Genomic DNA, 17,322 nt, shown 5'->3' with positions numbered 1-17,322 from the left:
TGAGGACAAGCAGGGCTCTGTACACTGAGAACAAGCATGGCTCTGTACACTGAGGACAAGCAGGGCTCCGTGCACTGAGGACAAGCAGGGCTCCGTACACTGAGGACAAGCAGGACTCCACACACTGAGGACAAGCAGGGCTCTGTTCAGTGAGGCTCTGTGACATGCTATGGGCTCACACAGCAGGATGATAGACAAGCCAGGAGTTTGCACAGAGCACACTGCTTGTCCAGCCCTCTGTATTTGGACCCCTCATAGAGACACACATGCAATAGCTGCAGGGACAAAAATATACACATTTTTTAACCAATGTATATTACAAATATACATATAATGGTATTATCTACATTATATTAAAACATTTTGCTGACGACAGGTACACTTTAACAAAACTGTGTGGTAAATGGTGTAAACGGAAAAAATACCAAACAGTTGTGTTCTTTTAGATCACATCTTAGAAAAAATGGAATAAAAAGCAATTAAAAAGTCTGATCAATACCAAAATTATATAAAAAGAAAGAACTACAGATCTCCACGCAAAAAATAAGCCCATCAAGCAGCCTGGTATAAAAAATAAGTGATAGGGGTCAGAAAATGAGATAAAAAAAAAGTTTTCTAAGAAGTTTAGAAATTTTTAAAAAATAAGTCAAACATGGAAACTATACAAGTTGGGTATTGTTGTAATTGAACCAACCAAAAGAATTAAGATAACATGGTTTGACATTGTTGTAGTTTTGCAGCAGTTCGGCTGTCAGTGCATTTGGGGAGTTGTAGCTTTGCATATCATTTTATTGGAGGCGGAAAGTCTGGAGGAGGACAGTGGGATCAATAGAACAGAGGAGTCTCACGGAAAACAGGATGACTACCTGCATACAGCATATATTAACCCCTTAACGACGAAGGACGTATCCGCCGGCTCCCGCGATACTCCACGGGGTCACGCGGTGTCCCCGCGTCATATCGGGTCCCCGCGTCATATCGGGTCGGTCCTGGCGGCTATCAACGGCCGGGACACGTGGCTAGTACAGGACATCACCGATCGCAGTGAAGCCCTGTATTAACCCTTCAGACGCGGCGATCAAAGCTGACCGCCGTGTCTGAAGTGAAAGGGAAAGTATCCCGGCTGCTCAGTCGGGCTGTTCGGGACCGCCGTGGTGAACAGCTTACAGGACAACGGGAGGGCCCTTACCTGCCTCCTCGGTGTCCGATCGCCGAATTACTGCTCCGTGCCTGACATCCAGGCAGGAGCAGTCAAGCGCCGATAACACTGATCACAGGCGTGTTAATACACGCCAGTGATCTGTGTAAAAGATCAGTGTGTGCAGTGTTATAGGTCCCTATGGGAGCTATAACACTGCAAAAAAAAAGTGTTAATAAAGGTCATTTAACCCCTTCCCTAATAAAAGTTTGAATCACCCCCCTTTTCCCATAAAAAAATAAAACAGTGTAAATAAAAATAAACATATGTGGTATCGCCGCATGCGAAAATGTCCGAACTATAAAAATATATCGTTAATTAAACCGCACGGTCAATGGCGTACATGTAAAAATAATTCCAAAGTCCAAAAAAGCGTATTTTTGGTCACTTTTTATACCATTAAAAAATGAATAAAAAGTGATCAAAAGGTCCAATCAAAACAAAAATGGTACCGATAAAAACTTCAGATCACGGCGCAAAAAATTAGCGTATACATTTTCCTGCATGTAGTTATGATTTTTTCCAGAAGTGCGACAAAATCAAACCTATATAAGTAGGGGATCATTTTAACCGTATGGACCTACACAATAATGATAAGGTGTCATTTTTACCGAAATATGCACTGCGTAGAAACGGAAGCCCCCAAAAGTTACAAAATGGCGTTTTTTCTTCGATTTTGTCGCACAATGATTTTTTTTTCCGTTTCACCGTAGATTTTTGGGTAAAATGACTAATGTCACTGCAAAGTAGAATTGGTGACGCAAAAAATAAGCCATAATATGGATTTTTAGGTGGAAAATTGAAAGGGTTATGATTTTTAAAAGGTGAGGAGGAAAAAACGAAAGTGCAAAAACTGAAAAACCCTGCATCCCTGCAGGGGTTAAAGATCTGTGGGTATATAGCCTCTAGTACACAGCTACAATTGTATATTAGTGGTGCAGCAAAAAATATATAATAAATTTGGTCGAAAACCACAAACTTGAGATGTACTTGTGCTGGTGAAGAAGTACAACTCCCAGCATGTCCTGATAGCCTTTGGATTTCAGGGCATGATGGGAGTTGTAGTTTTTCAGCAGTTCAGCTGTCAGCATGCTTTGTAGTTATGCAACGGTTTGGCTGTCAGGGCATGCTGGAAGTTGTAGTTCTGCAACAGCTTGGCTGTCATGGTATGTCTGAAATAGAAGTTTTGCAGCAGTGTGGCTGTCTGGGCTTGCTGGTATTTGTAGTTCTGCACAGGTTTAACTGTCAGAGCATGATGGGAGTTTTATTTTTGTAGCAGCACGGCTGTCAGGGCATGCTGGGAGTGGTAGTTTTGCAGCAGTTCGGCTGTCAGGGCATGCTGGGAGTTGTAGTTTTCCAGCAGTTTGGCTGTCAGGGCATGCTGAGAGTTGTAGTTTTGCAGCAGTTCGACTGTTGGGTCATGCTGGGAGTTGTAGTTTTGCAGCACTTTGGCTGTCATGGCATGCTGGGATTTGTAGTTTTGCAGCGGTTCGACTGTCGGGTCATGCTGGGAGTTGTAGTTTTGCAGTGGTTCGACTGTCGGGTCATGCTGGGAGTTGTAGTTTTGCAGCGGTTCGACTGTCGGGTCATGCTGGGAGTTGTAGTTTTGCAGCGGTTCGACTGTCGGGTCATGCTGGGAGTTGTAGTTTTGCAGCGGTTCGACTGTCGGGTCATGCTGGGAGTTGTAGTTTTCCAGCAGTTTGGCTGTCAGGGCATGCTGAGAGTTGTAGTTTTGCAGCAGTTCGACTGTTGGGTCATGCTGGGAGTTGTAGTTTTGCAGCAGTTTGGCTGTCATGGCATGCTGGGAGTTGTAGTTTTGCATCAGTTCGACTGTCGGGTCATGCTGGGAGTTGTAGTTTTCCAGCAGTTTGGCTGTCGGGTCATGCTGGGAGTTGAAGTTTTCCAGCAGTTTGGCTGTCAGGGCATGCTGGGAGTTGTAGTTTTCCAGCAGTTTGGCTGTCAGGGCATGCTGGGAGTTGTAGTTTTGCATCAGTTCGACTGTCGGGTCATGCTGGGAGTTGTAGTTTTCCAGCAGTTTGGCTGTCGGGTCATGCTGGGAGTTGAAGTTTTCCAGCAGTTTGGCTGTCAGGGCATGCTGGGAGTTGTAGTTTTCCAGCAGTTTGGCTGTCAGGGCATGCTGGGAGTTGTAGTTTTCCAGCAGTTTGGCTGTCGGGTCATGCTGGGAGTTGTAGTTTTCCAGCAGTTTGGCTGTCAGGGCATGCTTAGAGTTGTAGTTTTCCAGCAGTTTGGCTGTCGGGTCATGCTGGGAGTTGTAGTTTTCCAGCTGTTTGGCTGTCAGGGCATGCTGAGAGTTGTAGTTTTGCAGCAGTTCGACTGTCGGGTCATGCTGGGAGTTGTAGTTTTGCAGCACTTTGGCTGTCAGGGCATGCTGGGATTTGTAGTTTTGCAGCGGTTCGACTGTCGGGTCATGCTGGGAGTTGTAGTTTTGCAGCGGTTCGACTGTCGGGTCATGCTGGGAGTTGTAGTTTTGCAGCGGTTCAACTGTCGGGTCATGCTGGGAGTTGTAGTTTTGCAGCGGTTCGACTTTCTGGTCATGCTGGGAGTTGTAGTTTGCAGCACTTTGGCTGTCATGGCATGCTGGGACATTAGAGTCCCCTACAAACGCTGCCTGATCCCTCCCTTACATGTGACTGATCACATGGTCATGACATCATCAAAGGTCCTTTAGCTCAGTAGGATTTAGCATCTCCCACAGCTTTATGGGCAGAGGACGCTGTGGCGGGTGCTCCGGACCCTGTAGTGGAGGAATATGAGGAGGTGACGCCCTCTGCTGGATAAGAAGGACATGGTCAATGTGTAAGTACAAGAGGTACCTTGACTGCTGAGAGACCGGAGCGGAAAGAGATATAATGGAGTCTTCAGAGACAATACAGCAAGAAACATAAGGGCAAAACCAGTGGAATCACATGATCAATATACATGATGCTGATTGGCTGAAAAGGTTTATATAGAGGTGGAGCTGATGATTCGTATGCATTCTGCAGTAAGGTGCTCTTAGGCCATGTTCACGTGGTGGAATTTCCAAGCGGAATTCCGCAGGAATATTCCTATAGGAAATTCCGCTGCATTGATTTCAGTGGGATTCTGCTGCACTGTGCACACGGTGGAATTTCCGCGGCAGATGTTTCCACTGCAGAAATTTCGATTCCGGCATCCAGGGAAAGAATAAACGTTAATTCTTTCTACCGATTCCGCTCGGACCGTCCGAGACAACGTGTTTCCAAGCAGTTCTAACACCCACTGGATCATTCAAATGTGTGGAATGTCCGCCCGTGTTTTCCGGGAGGACATTTTGCACAGAATCGGCCGTGTGAACATGGCCTTACACTCCCAACCAAATGTGGACCATAATGAATTAGATAAAGAACAGACGATTCTTCAAATTTTTTTTTCTTTTTCCTTTCAACATCAGCAGTGGATTAAAAAATACCCAGTAGAAGTAGCATCTGTTCTTTATATTATCTATTGCAGTTTTTCCCAAACAGTGTTCCTCCAGCGGTTGCAAAACTACAACTCCCAGCATGCCCGGACAGCCAAAGGCTGTCCGGGCATACTGGGAATTGTAGTTTTACAACCGCTGGAGGTACACTAATTGGGAAACGCTGATCTATTGCATCAGTAAGGCTGGGTTCACACCACGTTTTTCAAATACGGTTACCGTATACGGTTTTCCGCTAAAAAACGTATGGCAAAAACCGTATACAACCGTATGACTCCAAATTAAAACGTATATGGTTTTTCCCCGTACGGTCCTATCCGTTTGCATCAGTTTTTGCCAACGGTTTTGCTATTTTGTTGGAATTAGTTTTCCAGCAATTTAATAAAGTTACTATTGTTCTATTGAAATTCCAATCTGCGCATGTGTCAACTCCAAAAACGGATTAGAAAAACCGTGTGCAACCGTATTCTGAAATTCTGTGTACGGTTCTCATAGACAACAATGTTAAAAGAACCGCATACGGTTCGCATACGGTTTTCCAACCGGAGGCAAAAACGTGGTCGACAGCGTTTTTGCCTACGGTTGAAAAATCGGCAAAACCGTATCCGAGGCAAAACGAATGCAACCGTACACAACATTTGGAATACGGTTTACAATGCATTCTCTATGCATACGGTTTCGGATATGGTCGTATACGTTTTTTCGCTGAAAACCTTATACGGTTGCCGTATTTGAAAAACGTGGTGTGAACCCAGCCTGTGTGCCACACGCTGTGCACCCAGCATAGATTTCAGCCATCGGTTTTCGGAGTAAAGTATAGAACAGGTGCTCGGCTGTGAAACCCACTTCTATAAAAAGTGACATAAAAAGTTTTAAATACAGGTTAAAATTTGTACACACGTTTTCATACAGTTTAGTCCGGTTTTGAGGAATCCGTTTTTCATCAAAAACCTGATATGGGAACTGTACAGAGGGGGCTGTCATAACAGTTCACCCTACTTGTAAATGTTTAATGTTAAAAAGTGTTTCCACCTGCCTTATTTTTTTAACGCCAAAGGCTGTCCGGGCATGCTGGAAGTTGTAGTTTTGCAACAGCTGAGGGCACACTGGTTGGGAAACACTGGCCTAGGCCATTATGACTAGGATTGTCACCGCTCCCTGGTCTCAAAACTTGGGGCTCTCACTTTGTGCTCTCCAGTTTATTAGGTGAGCGACAATTTGAAGGGGTACACCGTCCCCCGTCTGATCTCGGAGGTCCCGCTGCTGGGACCCTTGCTTTCTCTGTGTAGTACCCGGCATTCGTTTAGATCACTGGGTGCGGGCGGTGGGGTCGTGATGTCACGGCCACTCCCCTCGTGATGTCACGCCATGCCCCTCAATGCAAGTCTATGGGAGGGGGCATGACGGTCGCGTCATGGGGGGTGTGGCCGTGACGTCACGACCCCGCCACCCGCTCCAAGCATTTGGAACAAAATGTTCCGATCGCTGGGGCAACGGAGTGCCCCTTTAAAGCGATTTGGCTCACAGAGCAGCCCAAATACATGAATACTCTGTCCAGCAGCTCCAGCAAGGACAGCAGTGGTGTCTCCAGCTGTTGCTAAATGCATGTGTTGATCAATTAGATTATCTGATTAGGTCACACAACCCGGCTTGGTGCTTATCAAAATCCTTCCAGAGGTAAAGTTGCAGAGTTGCCCAGAACAACCAATCAGATCGCTTCTTTCATTTTTGACAAGGCCTCTGCAAAATGAAAGAAGTGATCTGATTGGTTTCTATGGGCAACTCAGCAACATTTCCTCTGGACAGGTTTAAATAAATCTCTCCTTTTAGTTCTTTGATTTTGCTTACTCTTAGAACAGAGAACTCCTTACTAAATAACCGATCCCCCCCTGCTTTAAAGTAATTTCACTGTGGTATAAAGTCAATGCGAAAGATATATAAGTCACACTCACCTGATTGTGGTGAAGTTCAGATTGAATGCTTTATTCAAAGCATGCGTGCAGATGTACAGTAAAGCACATGCGGGGAGGGAGAGGAGACACTCTCGGACACGGGGGTATACCACAGAAGGCTACTAGTTTCACGTCATAGAGACGCTTCTTCGACGAAGAAACTAGTAGCCTTTGTTTCTACACATTTGTTAATTTCACTGTGGTATGACATTTTCTTAAGCCAAGTTGGTCATGGTCTACATTTGCTGTGTTTTTAACACAGTTGCGCAAAATATTTGTGCCTTTTTAGCAACGGCGCAGTTAATAAATACCGTCCACTGCATGGGCAACTGCACAGCCCTGCAACCCACAGCCATATTTTCCAAAAACGTCTATCTCACACAATGTGGACATACCTTTTTATGTCAATAAAACACTTATATTCCCAAGGTGCTAAAATAGTGATGCATTAAAAACACAAGTTGGTACAGTCAGAAATATGCATCTGACTTTGACACTATTGTCCCTAGCTGGAGTTTTTCCAGGGCCAAAAGGAGCTGGACTTGCAGCACTTAATGTTTAGGGATCCTTTTAGTCTCCTTAAGGGTCTATTCACGCATACAGTATTCTGCACAGATTTGATATGCAGGATTTTATGCTGCAGATTTCAATGTACGTATATACTCGAGTATAAGCCGACCCGAATATAAGCCGAGGCCCCTAATTTCACCCCAAAAAAACCAGGAAAAGTTATTGACTCGACTATAAGCCTAGGGTGGGAAATACATCATCCCCCTGTCATCATCCAGACCCCCGTCATTAACACCCTCATCATCATCACCCTGTCATCTTCCCCCCTTCATCATCATCACCTGTCATCACCCCCCCTTCATCATCTACCCTGTCATCATCCCCCCTTCATCATCCCCCCTTCATCATTACCCTGTCATCATCCTCCCCTTCATCATCCTCCCCTTCATCATCCTCCCCTTCATCATCCTCCCCTTCATCATCCTCCCCTTCATCATCCTCCCCTTCATCATCCCCCCCCTTCATCATCCCCCCTCTTCATCATTACCCTGTCATCATCCCACACCACCCCCTTCATCATCACCACTTGTCAATGTCTGATTTAACAGTGGTCTTCAACCTGCGGACCTCCAGATGTTCCAAAACTACAACTCCCAGCATGCCCGGACAGCCATCGGCTGTCCGGGCATGCTGGGAGTTGTAGTTTTGAAACATCTGGAGGTCCGCAGGTTGAAGACCACTGCCCGGGCCTTCGTCATCATCCAGCCCCACCCTCCCCCCTTTAGTTTTGTACTCACCTCCGCTCGGCGGGACGTTCGGGTGAGCTGGTCCGGGCCATCTGTGCTGCAGGACCATCCGGTGGGGAGGGATAGTCGTTCCAGGCTATCCATCATCACCGGGTGGGCCTCTTCTCCGCGATTCGCGCCCAGCCCCGGAATAATGACGTTGCCTTGACGACGACGCACAGGGACGAAGGCCCGGGCAATGGTCTTCAACCTGTGGACCTCCAGATGTTTCAAAACTACAACTCCCAGCATGCCCGGACCGCCGATGGCTGTCCGGGCATGCTGGGAGTTGTAGTTTTGAAACATCTGGAGGTCCGCAGGTTGAAGACCACTGAGGGCGGAGAGTTCACTCGAGTATAAGCCGAGGGGGGTGTTTTCAGCACGAAAAATCGTGCTGAAAAACTCTGCTTATACTCGAGTATATACGGTAAACTGAATGACTTGAAATCCTGCGCATCAAATCTGCGCACAATACTGTACGTGTGAATAGACCCTTAAGGGGTCTGCAGCAAATCTGTTACGGATTTTCAGATGTGGAAAAACCACAGCAGATTATGCACATGTGAACATACCCAAATGCAATTTTCCCATCTTCAGCACACAAGCATGCCCAGAATAGACAACTGTGTTAGGGTAGGAACACACTAGGTTCTGGCCCCCGTTGATCGTACCTGTCGGCATCCTGCCAAAAACAGGATGCCAACGTATACTGTTAACGGGAGCAGCGCACCCCATTCACTTCTGCTACCCAACGGAGTCACCCTTAGTGACTCTGTTTGGGACATATGCGCTATTTTAAGCACACTCATGACAGGGGCTGTTGCGATTTTAAAGGCGTTCTGAAAGGAGTAAATAGGTGGCTCCTTTTGGCCATAGAATTGAGTGGGGTCCGCTGCGCCCATTAACAGTGTACGTTGGCGTGCCGTTTCTGCTGCGCCCATTAACAGTATACGTTGGCGTGCCGTTTCTGCTGCGCCCATTAACAGTATACGTTGGCGTCCCGTTTTCGGCAGGATGCTGACAGATACGTTTAACAGGGACCAAAACGTAGTGTGTTCCTACCCTTACTCAGTTATCTAGCTCTGCCTCCTATTCAGTAAGTGCCATTTGGGTGTAACAGCTGTAGCTGGGCATGCGTCATAGACTGCCGTGCCACTCTGTCTAGCTCTGCCCTCTATTCAGTAGACTGTCACAGGTGCAGCTGCATGAAACGCCTCGACAAAACCCTCAATAAAGGCTGGCTTGTATATTTAAAGTGCAAATTTATAGTTTTGGCTGCATTGATGGCAAATGGTCCCACAGATAGGGAGACATTGGACCTCATTTTCTAAGAGTGTTGGGTTTTTACTAGTGGGAAATGTTGTTTCCGATTTGTAGGATTCCTCTCTGTTTACTATGGGGAGTCAGATTTGCAAACATTTTCTGACCAGCTATTTCTAGGTGGAAATTTCCAGCCATTTATTCACAGGATTTTCTGTGAATTCAATAGTAAATAGGTTGGGTTGTAAAACCACGCCCCTTTCTGACAGGCCATGCCCCTTTTTCGGCTTTTTACAATGCAATGTTGGGGTTGACGGATTTTCCTGGGGACACTGTTGCACACTGTCTGAGACATGTCTCAGACACTATGCGCCAAAATAACTTGGAAAAAACAGGCAAAAACTAGTCAGTTGTAAAACCATAGAACCAACTACATAAGAAGCTACCAAGCTTTGTTAAAGAGACTATCCTACAGTCCTGACTTTTTACATAGTCTCATAGAATTGTAAAGTGCTGTAGAATCTGTTGTCACTATATAAATATTTATTATTATTGTTATTATCTGAACACATTTTATAGCATTTAATCCAGACTTGGATACTAATAGGCTGCGTTCACACTGAGGAATTCACGAGGAATAATTTTGGTCAGGAAATTGTTGCCTTCTGTCATTTTATCCATCAAGCGGAATTCAAGCAGAATTTGAGCGGAATTCAAGTGGAATTTCCATGTGGAAATCAAGAGGAATGAAGGAGGAGGCTATTTAATCTACTTTTCTGAATTCCGCTAGAATTCCACTTGAAAATGATGTTGGGCAGAATTTTTTTTTTTGTAACCATTGACTTCTATTGGATTCTGCTTGCGGATTCTAGTGGAAAGGAATTCAGCGTCGTAATTCTGCTAGCGGAATTTCCTCAGTGTCAATAGGACAGCAGAAAAAACATTAAAGGGGTACTCCGGTGAAAACCTTTTTTCTTTTAAATCAACTGGTGGCAGAAAGTTAAACATACTTGTAAAATACTTCTATTAAAAAATCTTAATCCTTCCTGTACTTATTAGCTGCTGAATACTACAGAGGAAATTCTTTCCTTTTTGTAATGCTCTCTGATGACATCACGACCACAGTTCTCTCTGCTGGCATTATTATAATAATAATAATAACGCTTTATTTATTGTTGTCCTTAGTGGGATTTGAACCCAAGTCCCCAGCACTGCAAGGCAGCAGTGCTAACCACTGTGCCACCATGCTGCCCTTAGCATACATCTGCTATGCATGGTTGCTAAAATGGACAGAGATGTCAGCAGAGAGCACTGTGCTCGTGATGTCATCAGTGTTCCAAAAATAAAAGAATTTCCTCTGTAGCATTCAGCAACTAATAAGTACTGGAAGGATTAAGATTTTTTTTTATAGAAGTAATTTACAAATATGTTTAACTTTCTGCCACCAGTTGATTTAAAAGAAAAAAGGTTTTCACCGGAGTACCCCTTTAAAGCAAATCTGTCATCAGAATCACCCGCACTAAACCTGTTACACAGACTTGTAGTGTGATCCTGATTAAAACGCTTCTTACCTCATAAAAATTGGTTCAGCGGTTCGTCACATATCTTTATTTTTAGTTTTCTGTTATACACTTGGGACTCAGTGGGAGGTCCGCATCAGCTCGAACTTGGCTATACGTCCTTCGTCCGTCCCTCCCTTCCTCCCACCCCCGGCTTTTCACTCATGCAGACCGTCTTCTTACTTGTATTGGGCCTCTGCTCGAGTGAAGCCAGGGAGAGAATGCCACTTCCGGGTGTACGGAACGCGGCGCATACGCGGCGATCCCCACGTGACCAAAAACAAGGAGTTAGTTAGACTGCGATGATATATTCATGAGCCGGGCGGCTGCTCTGCCCATGCTGAAATGACGTATAGCCAAGTCCATGCTGATGCTGCGGACCTCCCACTGAGTCCCAAGCCAGGGAATAACAGGAAACTAAAAATAAAGATATCTGACGAACCGCTGAACCATTTTTAACGAGGTAAGAAGCGTTTTAATCAGGATCACCCGCACTACAAGTCTGTGTAACAGGTTTAGTGCGGGAGATTCTGATGACAGATTTCCTTTAAAGTCAATGTGAGAGGAGATGTTCATTAATTTGGAGAGGAGAATTCAAGAGGAATTACTCGAGGAAATTCCTCTTGAATTACTCATAGTCTTCAGTAATACTTTCTTCACTTGCTTTTTACAGTTTCTTCAATATGTTTTTTTTTTGTTTCTTATTTTAAATAGAAAGTTCTGTGGACAGTAAGATCCTTGCTGAACGTCACACCCATACAGCAGACTCGGAGACACAGATGACATTGAGTTTCATGACACATATTTCCAAGAGAATTGTCCAAAAAACAGAAAAGCACAGAGTGGTTCATGTTCTTCATGTCAGATACAAAAAATGTCCCAAAGTAGTGTATCCTCAGAACAGAAAGTAAAGCAACAGACACCATTTCATGTAGAACCAGAACATTTCACATTTGGGAAAATAAAATGCTACCGAGTAGGTACACCCACAGGAGATCACCTAGATAGTCCTGCTAAGGAGGAATCTTGTCCACTAAAAAAAGAAGAGAATTCCATGGACACCATCAGCTCTATAGAACAAACATCTGCAATTGTGAAGAAAGAACCAGATTTGAATGATGGAGAACAAATGCCCGACCCCTCTTTTCTAATAGCACATAAGACTTTTCAGGTTCAAGAGGAAGAGGCCTCTGATGAAGACAATGACGCTTTTACTGTACAAGATGATCAACTCTCAGAGTCTATTCCTGCTATTCCCATTTCTAATGACAATATTATAGAGCCTCACCAAATAGCAACCAACACAGGGATAGACCTTATCTGCTCATTATGTCGAGAGGAATTTTTGTGTCATCGGGATCTTCTTACCCATATGGAAATTCATGGTCAAGAAAGTGTAACTCTTTCAAAGAGTTTAAGGACACCTACAGGGGAATCAGGCTTTGCAGATCAGCCTAAATCCATTAGACTTTTTATATGCTCTTATTGTGGCAAATCTTACAGCCGTATGACACATTTCAAAGTGCATCTGAGGATCCACACAGGAGAAAGACCCTTCTCATGTTCTGAATGCGGCAAATGTTTTATAAGGAAGTCAGAGTTGGTCTCCCATCACCGGATTCACACAGGAGAGAAGCCATTTGCTTGTTCTGTCTGTGGGAAGAGGTTTGCCAATCGCTCAAATGTTAACTCGCATGAGAGAATCCACAAAGGAGAGAAACCCTTTGCTTGTTCAGACTGTGGGAAGTGTTTTACTGATAGTTCAGGACTGCACACACATAAAAGAGTCCACACGCGTGAAAAGCCATTTTTATGTTCTGACTGTGGCAAGCGCTTCTCCACTCGATCGCATCTCATCACACATCAGAGGTTTCACAGTGGAGAAGCTCCGTTCTCTTGTTCTGAATGTGGGAAGAGTTTTGCCTGTAATGCAAATCTTATGACACACCAGAGAATCCACACAGGGGAGAAACCCTATTTCTGCAAAGAGTGTGGGAAATGTTTTTCAGACCGCTCATGTCTTTTTGTACATAGGAGGATACACACTGGTGTCCAACCTTATACTTGTGCACACTGTGGAAAGTTTTTCCCTAGTCGGTCCCATCTGGTTAGACACGAAATAATTCACACAGGGGAGAAACCATTTTCTTGCTCAGAATGTGGGAAATGTTTCAATTCCAAAACAATTCTGGTAGCACATCAAAGAATCCACACAGGGGAAAAACCGTTTTCCTGTAAAGAGTGTGGAAAATGTTTTCGAGGTCGGTCAGCGGTTATCGCCCACCAGAGGATCCATACAGGGGAGAAGCCATTTTCATGTTCAGAATGTGGGAAATGTTTTACAGATCATTCAGGTCTTATTACACATCGGAAACTACACGCCGGGAATAAAGATTATAAATGCATTGAATGTGGGAAATGTTTTGTATTGAAGCACTATTTGACTAGGCACTTGGCAAAGCATGAAGTCAGAGCTCCAGTTTCCTCATGATGATGTGTGTAATATATGCCAAGGCTTTGTATTTGGATTCTCCTGCATCAGAATTATTTACTTTGTTCACTTGTATAGCCCCAACAAATCTACAGCACTGCATAGAGACTGTCATTAATTTACATTAAATCCTTTCCCCGCTGGGGCTCACAATCTTAATTCCACAATAACATGCATCCTTGTTCCAGTTTAATGCAGCAATGATCCAGCAGCAGGGCAAGGGTGAAAACACACAATCAGCACTGTGTGTTTTTATGGTTTCGTAGAATACGTCAGACATGAGTGCCCGATGTCGCTCTGGTTTATCATCCCAGAACAGAGGAAGCCAAGCCTACTGTTGGGAAAACGTAGGCTATGTTTACATGTTGTTTTTGATAAGATATATAACTTACTTATACAGTATGTACCGTATTAGTACTGTATTGTACTGACTTCAGTATATATTTTTGTGATTCAGCCTAGTGATGGGTCATTCGCGAATGAGCCAACTCTATGAGTTGCCTCTTTTCTGTGAATGATGAGAATCGAATCCTAGGAAGGATGTAGAAAAAACTGGAACAGAAAAAATGGTGCTAAGTGCCGTTAAACCTTATAAAAGAAGTGTTGATTATTACTGGGGATGGTACCACTGCACATACAAATGCAGATAAAAGGCATAAAATGATGATTAGGAGTATGTGCAGGGATGCGGCAGGTGTTTGATGGTATCACACTCACCTAATCGTGTTGCACTTCGGGCACAACACAGTTAGAGTGGTGGTTCACTCTTTAAAGGGTACCTCTCATCAAAAAAACTTTTTGATATATTATAGATTAATGTATGCAGAATAACTTTACAATTGCATGTTATTAAAAAATATGCTTCTTTCTATTTAATTTTTCCCTTTGAAAAAATGACCACTAGAGGTCTCCCTACCAGTCCTGGCAGCAAGCATTTCAGACTCATGCTGGAGTCCTAAACACTACGAGCTGCCAGTCTGCTTTGTTCACAAAGGAGAACACTCAGAGCTGCCAGCCTGCTTTGTTCACAGCCTGTTTGGCTGTGAACAAAGCAGGCTGGCAGCTCTGAGTGTTTAGGACTTCAGCATGAGTCAGAAATGCTTGCTGACAGGACTGATCGGGAAAAATACAATAGAAAGAAGCATATTTTTCATTAACATGCTATTGGAAAGTTATTCAACATTCATTAATCTAAAATATATCAAAAGTTTATTTGATGAGAGGTACCCTTTAAAAGATCATATGGCAGCCCAGCATCCAAACTTGGTCATCTGCGATGGCGGTCTTGAGATAAGGATAGGTTTCCTGGTGTTGGCAGCTTGTGCGTCTTCCAGGGTTAGAAAATTAGGTTGCTTCTTGCAGCGCCTAAGGATTTTTGATCAGTGCGATTGTGATGGCAATGATGAGTGCTTGGAGTTTCATTCAAACACTTCTTTATTTGCATAGAGTTTGGTGAAACAATGCGTTTTGCGAGGGGACCCTCGCTTAATAAACTTAAAAGTACAGACAGCTTGTATTTGTACACATAGAGAAGCGTTTACAATTTCAAACGGGCGTGGGAAAGATCCGTGTCATAGTGACGTCACCACATAGCGGAAGTGATGTGTCCAGCTGTGCATCCCATGGTTGACAAAGTTTAGTATATTGAGACATGGCAAAGTAATAATCACAAGGTGTGGATGTCAAATTCCTGCGCATCGAGAGTAGCGCTAACTCTCATCCCGAGGTGTACTGGATGCATGACAGTACAAAAGGTAACTTACATAGCAGGCAGTTTCCTGGGATTTTACTAAGCGCTATTCCCGACACGGAACAATCGAGCATATGCATTCCACAATTATCATTATGCACCCTGTACCTGCATATCATATTCATGCCATGTAATTCTTCAAGTCACCCTGTATTTACTTCTGTACCATCTATGTGCCCAGTATACTTCAGATACAATTGAGCATCACACACGATACGCAGGAATCTGGATTGACATCCTGCAATCATTATCACCTTTTTTCCTCAAGTGACCCCCATGGCCACTTGTACATCATAAATGTATCCAACGTGCTCCGGGATGTCACTAAATGCCACTACCAGTACACACCTATTTAATGTATGCATCTTATAATCGTCATGCACCCTGCTTTTTTATTACCAATTTTATGCTCCATCGTTCTGATGCTATGGTGTTTATATATTGTCCTTTGGTGTTACATGTCAACCTCATGCTATGTTATACTATGCTATGTTGCTGCCTGCTATGTAGTTACCTTTTCTGCCTGCTATGTAGTTACCATGCCATGTAGCTGCCTGCTATGTACACTGCTCAAAAAAATAAAGGGAACATTTAAACAACACAATGTAACTCCAAGTCAATGACACTTCTGTGAAATCACACTGTCCACTCAGGAAGCAACACTGATTGACAATCAATTTCACATGCTGTTGTGCAAATGGAACAGACAACAGGTGGAAATTATAGGCAATTAGCTAGACACCCCCAATAAAGCAGTGGTTCTGCAGGTGGTGACCACAGACCACTTCTCAGTTCCTATGCTTCCTGGCTGATGTTTTGGTCACTTTTGAATGCTGGCGGTGCTTTCACTCTAGTGGTAGGATGAGACTGAGTCTACAACCCACACAAATGGCTCAGGTAGTGCAGCTCATCCAGGATGACACATCAATGCGAGCTGTGGCAAGAAGGTTTGCTGTATCTGTCAGCGTAGTGTCCAGAGCATGGAGGCACTACCAGGAGACAGGCCAGTACATCAGGAGATGTGTAGAAGGCCGTAGGAGGGCAACAGCACAGCAGCAGGACCGCTACCTCCGCCTTTTGTGCAAGGAGTAGCAGGAGGAGAACTGCCAGAGCCCTGCAAAATGATCTCCAGCAGGCCACAAAAGTACATGTGTCCACTCAAACGATCAGAAACAGACTCCGTGAGGGTGGTATGAGGGTCCGACGTCCACAGGTGGGGGTTGTGCTTACAGCCAAACACCGTGCAGGATGTTTGGCAATTGCCAGAGAACACTAAGATTGGCAAATTCGCCACTGGTACCCTTTGCTTTTCACAGATGAAAGCAGGTTCACACTGAGCACATGTGACAGTCTGGAGACGCTGTGGAGAACATTCTGCTTCCTGCAACATGCTCCAGCATTACCGGTTTGGCGGTGGGTCAGTAATGGTGTGGGGTCGCATTTCTTTGGGGGCCGCACAGCCCTCTGCTTGCCAGAGGTAGCCTGAATGCCATTAGGTACCGAAATGAGATCCTCAGACCCCTTGTGAGGCCATATGCTGGTGCGGTTGGCCCTGGGTTCCTCCTAATGCAAGACAATGCTAGACCTCATGTGGCTGGAGTGTGTCAGCAGTTCCTGCAAGAGGAAGACATTGATGCTATAGACTGGCCCACCTGTTCCCCAGACTTGTATCCGATTGAGTACATCTGGGAGATCATGTCTCGCTCCATCCACCAAGCCACGTTGCACCTCAGACTTTCCAGGAGATGGCGGATGCTTTAGTCCAGGTCTGGGAGGACATCCCTCAGGAGGCCACCTCCTCAGGAGCATGGAGGTCATACGGGGACGTGGAGGCCACACACACTACTGAGCCTCATTTGGACTTGTTTTAAGGACATTACATCGAAGTTGGATCAGCCTGTAGTGTGGTTTTCACCTTTTGATTTTGAGAGGGAACTCCATATCCAGACCTCCATGGGTTGATAAATTTGATTTCCATTGATAATTTTTGTGTGATTTTGTTGTCAGCACATACAGCTATGTAAAGACGAAAGTATTTCATACGATTAGTTCATTCATTCAGATCTAGGAAGTATTATCTTAGTGTTCCCTTTTATTTTTTTGAGCAGTGTAGTTACCTTTTGTACTATCAATGCATCTAGTAAACCTCAGGATGCGAGTGAGCGCTACTCTCGATGCACAGGAAATTGACATCCACACCCTGCGATTATTACCTTGTGATTATTACCTTGTCATGTCTCCTGATGCGCAGGAATTTGACATCCACACCTTGTGATTATTACTTTGTCATGTCTCAATATACTAAACTTTGCCAACCATGGGATGCATAGCTGGACACATCACTTCCGATATGTGGT

At 44.5% G+C, this 17,322-nt stretch overlaps 2 protein-coding genes across 2 annotated transcripts in view; both read left to right on the top strand.

Annotated features, from left to right (window-relative positions):
• LOC130283200 (zinc finger protein 836-like) overlaps positions 1 to 14,106 on the top strand; it is a 46,021-nt gene extending 31,915 nt beyond the window's left edge. Inside the window, exon 6 of the mRNA XM_056532405.1 lies at positions 11,487 to 14,106. Within this exon, the coding sequence (XP_056388380.1) occupies positions 11,487 to 13,215 (1,729 nt within the window). The 3' untranslated portion in view covers positions 13,216 to 14,106. The remainder of the gene's footprint in view (positions 1 to 11,486) is intronic.
• Positions 575 to 11,600, top strand: LOC130282881 (uncharacterized). Its single transcript, XM_056531787.1, has 2 exons — positions 575 to 4,015; positions 11,439 to 11,600. Exon 1 carries the CDS (start codon positions 2,493 to 2,495, stop codon positions 3,885 to 3,887), a length of 1,395 nt encoding a protein of 464 aa, XP_056387762.1. The 5' UTR covers positions 575 to 2,492; the 3' UTR covers positions 3,888 to 4,015; positions 11,439 to 11,600.
• Positions 14,107 to 17,322: the final 3,216 nt, after the last annotated feature.

The sequence above is a fragment of the Hyla sarda genome, chromosome 7, assembly GCF_029499605.1.
Source record: "Hyla sarda isolate aHylSar1 chromosome 7, aHylSar1.hap1, whole genome shotgun sequence".
NCBI classification, from domain to species: domain Eukaryota; kingdom Metazoa; phylum Chordata; class Amphibia; order Anura; family Hylidae; genus Hyla; species Hyla sarda.
This window is presented reverse-complemented; position numbering and strand designations above follow the sequence as displayed.